General features: G+C 46.0%; 1 protein-coding gene across 1 annotated transcript in view; it reads left to right on the top strand.

Moving 5' to 3' along the window:
• Positions 1-586: 586 nt before the first annotated feature.
• LOC142775100 (uncharacterized) overlaps positions 587-6,000 on the top strand; it is a 32,275-nt gene continuing 26,861 nt past the window's right edge. Inside the window, exons 1-2 of the mRNA XM_075876425.1 lie at positions 587-612; positions 1,874-2,090. Coding sequence (XP_075732540.1) covers positions 587-612; positions 1,874-2,090 — 243 coding nt within the window. The remainder of the gene's footprint in view (positions 613-1,873; positions 2,091-6,000) is intronic.

Raw genomic sequence — 6,000 nt, 5'->3', positions numbered from 1 at the left:
ACAGCAAATAGAAGGAGACGAGAGAGTTGGGAGCCGGTCGAAGCAGTCCAAGGACACAACAGCGAGAGCTTCACGGTGTCAGGTGGTGGTGGTAGAGGTTAGAAGATGAGAAAAGGCACCTAATTACTGCAACCCGGTCGGGAGCACGGTGCAGTGCCTATCAGGAGACCATGGAGGGCGACGTATCAGTCGGCGGGATCTGCGCTGTCGACGGAGATATGGGGGGGGGGGGGGGCACCACCATTCAGCTTGAAATCCTCCGAGCATCTCCCAAAACAGCTGATACCTTTCGAGTTAACAGGCGCCAAAGAGAGACAGGGAAAGTGAAATCAATCAGAGCTTGACCAATGAGCGTCGGGCGCGATACTTGTTGAGCACGCGCGGGTCACAACCGACGTGCCGTCAGCGGCCGATCCCCCTTAGTGGGCGAGTGCCAGCAAAGGTGAAGGTTCATCATCATCATCATCGTCAGCGGCGGCGTAGAGTGACAGAGGTAACGCGTATGTGCGCCGCTTGTGTGGTGTTATTTAAACGTGGACCGAATCGTCCTTTAGTTAGCGTTTCCTCACCGGTGATCTTGTGAGCCATGCGCGCTGAGGAGTTCTGCGAGGTGTAAGTGTAACGATTGAATGTTGGTTGTTCTCTCGCTTGCAGCATTAGCTTTGTTGTTGTTCTCGAAAGTGTGGTTTCCACGCGTTGCTGCGACTGCTTCACGGGTGTCGCATGGTGCCATTGTGATCGCGGTTGGCTTACTTACGCCTGATGTGGTCGGGATATTCCAGCCTGATCGCGGCCCGCTCGCGATTGATTGCGATTTTTTGGAGTGCTAGTCGAGCATGCACGTGAATTTATAAAGTAGGCTTGTCGCAGTGTGGACCGAACCCACCACTGGCACAGTGAGCTTCTTGATCATCCCGCCATTTTCTTTGTACAATCGGTGCTTTCCCAATTCCTCGATCAGCTTGCGTGGGATGGGGGCATGGCATTCCCGAAGTTTATTTTTAAAATTTTTCGTCGCATTCCCTGTTTACTATTCTGGGCGTTACAACCCACAAAGGTTTTCCGTCATCACACAAAACCATTCGAGCAAGTCGCAACGTAATGTCATTCAACCGATTTTATATAACTGAATTTGATGTTGCGTAGTGCACTGTAAAAAATCACGAATTTTAATAAATTTAGTGCGCACAATGCAGTTGTGCATACAGCTGAAGCGATCGAGCCGATTGATGATGATCAGGTGCGCGGATGTCAATTAAGGGGAATACGTGTCACTTGGAGCAGTGATATTTTTAGGGTAAGTAGTATAGGATCGGCCACATCTAGTAGACCATTGCCTCAGTATTCCGAAAATCACGAATCAGTTGCAGCATAATATAACTCCTTTTCTTCCTCTTTCGTTTGTCGACGTTATCGTAACGTAAGGTACGCTTCTTTCGTCAAGAATAGTAAATTTTGAAGTCGTATACGCGTTTCTACTAAATGTGGTACCATTTCCTCCTGTTCGTCGAATTCGCTTTCTTGGCGGTTATGACTGGCCCTGGAAGCTTCTGTGGCCTCTCCGATCGACTAAAAGTACCACCATCACAAACTTTAATGCTATGTATGGCGGAATTGTGCTTCCTCATATCTGTAGCCCTGGTACAGTTCAAAAGATGTGCAGAATTCTCGTTTACGCATACGTTCTGTCGACCGGCCGCGGTGATAATTAGAAGCAAATGGAGATTAGGCGGTGTGACGAGTTTCACTGTGGTCAGCTGGTCCCACCAATCAACAAGCAGGAGTTATAGCTATCGTTACTCGCTCGTGGAAATCGGAGGTGATACTTCTGCGCAGCGGCTGATTCAGTTGGTCACCTTTCTTGCTTCTGCAGGGATGAGGATGGTGTCGAAAAACAGCTTGACCCGCCTCCAGCTGTTGCGCCGAAGTCGAAGAAATCTATCACTCGCTTTCTTCTGAGACGCCTCTGCGACCGTCGTTATGGCGAGGACTTAGAATGGACTGACGAGGAGAGGGGAATCTTCCGTATTCGCTGGAGTGCGCATCCATGGATTTCTCAGCGGAAACCTGAGCCTGTGGAACTATTTAAGGTGAGCGTAGAGCGAGCGAGAATTCCCTTGATTGTATAGCATACGCTTGCGTCACGTCGGATGTTCTCAAGTACTTCTTGTTTGAGTGTAGACGTGCTGAGTCCTTCGGCGGTAAAAATCACTTAGGCCAAATCTGCAGTAAATGGGCCACTAAAGCGAGTATAAGAAGTCGTTAGGTCCTGTTGGCAATTGTTGAAATAACTGCCATAGTAAAGTAAAACTCGGCGATTTCTAGATGATGCTTGCACCCTCGTGGTTGGCGTAATAATAGCTCCCCCCCCCCCCCCAGCACGCCGTCTCCGAGACCTTCACGGTCGGGGGCGTCACGTCCAACGAACGGTACCGGGGAACTTGTTTTTTTTTTTAGAGGATAAACGGCCATTTTTGCGAGCTTTTCGTGATGTTCTCACTGGTACATATGTTTCAAACATAAAATTTCTCATAAGGCCTTTGATCCACCTCGGTGGGACAGTGGCTATATATGGTGCTGGGCTGCTGACCCAAAGGTCGCGGGTGTGATCCCGGCCGCGGTGGTCGCATTTCGATGGAGGCGAAATGGTAGAGGACTGTATACTGTGCGATGTCAGTGCACATCAAGAATACCAGATGGTAAAAACTCCCCGAGCCCACTACTATGCCATCTCTTATAATAATCGTTCTGGGGCCTAAAAACCCAGGTATTATGCATGGGGCCCTTCTTTACAGCTACACTACTTCATCCTCAACGAATAGAAAAAAAACGCCAGGAATCATGCATGTGAACTATTCTATTGGTAATACAAATTAATAAAAGGCAGAAAACTGAGCTTGCAAAAAAAAGATATTTTTAGGCTGGACGAAAGAAGGGACTTCAATAACACGCCATCATTGTCTGTTGCCAGACTTAAATTACTTGCATTGCAATAATTATCGACCAGAAGAAGGAAAGAAGGAAGGAAGCAAACAAAGGGAGAAGGCAGAGAGGTTAATCATTAAGACATCCGGTCGGCTGCCCTACAGTGGCAGATCAGTGGAGGGGACAAGAAAAATGAGAAACAGGAAGGAGGGAAGAGAAGGAAAAGAAAAAAAGGGAGAGACAGACATTAAATGCACTGCAGCGTGTAGAACTCCACCGCAAGTCAGCGGACTTTCAATGGAGGCGAAAAGGTAGAGGCCCGTGTACTGTGTGATGTCGATGCATATCAAAGAATACCAGATGGTCAAAATTTCCAGAGCCCGCTACTATGGCATCTCTCATTATAATCCTTTGGGACGTAAAACCCCAGGTAGTGTGCATGGGGCCCTTTTTAACAGCTGCACTACCTCATCCTCTGAGAATACTTGAAAACTCCAGGAATTATGCATGTGAACTATTCTGATCAAAGTATAAATTAATAAAAGGCAGAAAAATGAGCTTTACTGAAAAAAAAAAAAGATATTTTTAGACTGGAGCAGTGAAGGGATTTCAATAACACACCATCATTGTCTGTTGCCAGGCTCAAATTAGTCACATTGTAATAATTAGAGAGCAGGAGGAGGAAGGAAAGAAAGGAGCAGACAAAGAGAGAAAGCAGAGAGGTTAACCAGAAAAATATCCGGTTGGCTGCCCTACAGTGGGAGATTAGGGAAGGGGACAAAAAATGAGAAAGAGAGAGGAGGGAAGAAAAGAAGAAGAAAAAAGGGAGCGACAGACAGTAAATTTACTGCAGCGTGTAGAACTCCACCACAAGTCAGAGGCATTCACACACACCTGTTGTCCTTAAAAAACACAAAAGGACTTTCAATTCCTTGTGGGCTGTCAAGAGATGTGGACGGTGCTGAAATAGCACATGCTCAGAAACTGGCCAATCATCAAGTTGCTGCATTGCGTTTGTCTCTCTGAGGCAAATCGAGGACAGTGGGGGAGCAGGTGGTCGATATTTTCATCAGTGCCACAAACATATCGCATGCCGCACTGTCAGTCATTCCGAGTAACGAGATATATGCTTTCGGGAAAGTGACTCCCAGCCAAAGACAATAGAGAAGCGAAGCTTAACATTGATGTATGCCGGGTGGCAGGGGCTTAGCCAGGGGGTGGCACACTGGGCATGTGCTCCCCCCCCTCCCCCGAATTTTTTTTTTTCCATGGAATAGAGAGCCAAATATGACCCTTTCAAGGAGGTGCCTCTTCTGAAATCAAGGTGGAAGCCCCCTTTCTAAAAACAATTCTGGCTATGTGCTTGCCAGGTGGAGGCCAGAGCTGTAGAGAAGGGTCAAGTTCATGTAGTCTGATACGTCGTATGCAAAAGTATGAAAAAGACTGGATTATAGGCAAATGCCTATTTTAATACTTGCGTTTCTTTCATGCCACTTTGATATATGAGCACGAATTAAAGGTTAAGAAGAGCTTTTACAGAATTCCTATAAGTGTCTATACATGCCTATAATGAAAATCAGTGCCTATATGAACACTATTTAATCTGAACTTTTGCATTCGTGTACAGTAGGATTCTGGTATTCTAGTTGCCAGGCAAAATGGAGGTTTCAGAACCCTATGGGGTGTAACCTATACTCCATCTCAGAACTTTCTTTCAGCACTGTGAAGGCTACAAAGCCCTTTAGCCAATAGGAAGGCCGATTAGTCTCAACACATGTATTCATCCGTGTCGCGTCGTCTGCTCGGCATCTCACCGCGTCTGCTCGCACGTGTATACATAGGGCACAGGAAGTGCCTCTGCGCTAAAACAGGATGATGGAAAACGAATACGAAACCATGGAGTGTCATCAGGGGAAAGTAGAGTGTAGGTAAAAAAAACGTTAATGTGGTTCATGTTTTGTTTTTCATTTACGTTTTAAGGGCACTTCACCAGGTCACATTAAAATTTTAGTTAGACACTGGAAGTTGTTGTATGCCCAGTGAAAAGCTTGGTACCACAAGAAGTTGTAAATCTGTTCATTTTGACCTGCAAAAGCATGATGCAAAGGAGGTAAGCTTGAAACGTCTGCCACTGTCCACGTGTAGACTTCGCAAACTAAATTATGCACCTGTCCTCTTCGGTATCGGAGCAACTCGGAGCCAGAACGCGTGACGCAAATGCATCAACACCCAATGCACACGCAAGGTTACTTTCGAATGTCATGCCATAGCCAGGCTGTGCATGCAAGCAGTGTTGTGTCATTTCAGCGTTCTCTCTATTGTACTGCCTGTTTCTGAGGAATGGATTCCTCTATGTGCGCACATTTGAAAAGGCTAGCATGAATCACTTATCTTTACTATGATATGCAACATTGCACCACTGAAACTACTCTACGAAATGATGCATCAAAACACCGGTATTAAGGGATAACGCCGAGGACAGCAGTGCAAACAAAATGGGCGCAGCATAGTTTTACCCTTAGCCTGACATCAAGTAAAATAAATAAATGATGTTTACAGATTTTGTTTGTATGTTCTAATATTTCTATCAACTTTCATACTTCTATTCAAGCAACAGATTGCAGAAATTACACACGTTGTCTTGAATTATTCTCGCGGTGTCACGTTGCATGCCAGACTACTCATTGTAGTACATCACCTCCACCATGTTGGGGCCCGCGCCCGTGAGATGAAGGCTAAGCAGCATTCAATTTGATATTTCACCTCTTTTCGAAGCACGTAACGTAGTGCATATCTTGGCAGATGAGATCATGAGCACCCAGTGCAGGCATTTATCTTGCCTGCTGAAAATGCTTAAACCTGATGAAGGGCCCATTAAGGTGTTCACAGACGGAGGAGAAATGGACCCTCTTTGATTAGACCCAGTTAATACAAGTATTAAAAGCCCTTCGACCTATTTGTTGTCTGGCTATTTGCTCTAGTGCTGCGGCACTCGGCTATGCCAAAAATAGACCCAGGAGTATGTTTATTCGATGGCACAGTGGACACTTAATTGCTGAACAATAAAACAAGAGA

This window comes from Rhipicephalus microplus, chromosome X, assembly GCF_043290135.1.
Source record: "Rhipicephalus microplus isolate Deutch F79 chromosome X, USDA_Rmic, whole genome shotgun sequence".
NCBI classification, from domain to species: Eukaryota; Metazoa; Arthropoda; class Arachnida; order Ixodida; family Ixodidae; genus Rhipicephalus; species Rhipicephalus microplus.
This window is presented reverse-complemented; position numbering and strand designations above follow the sequence as displayed.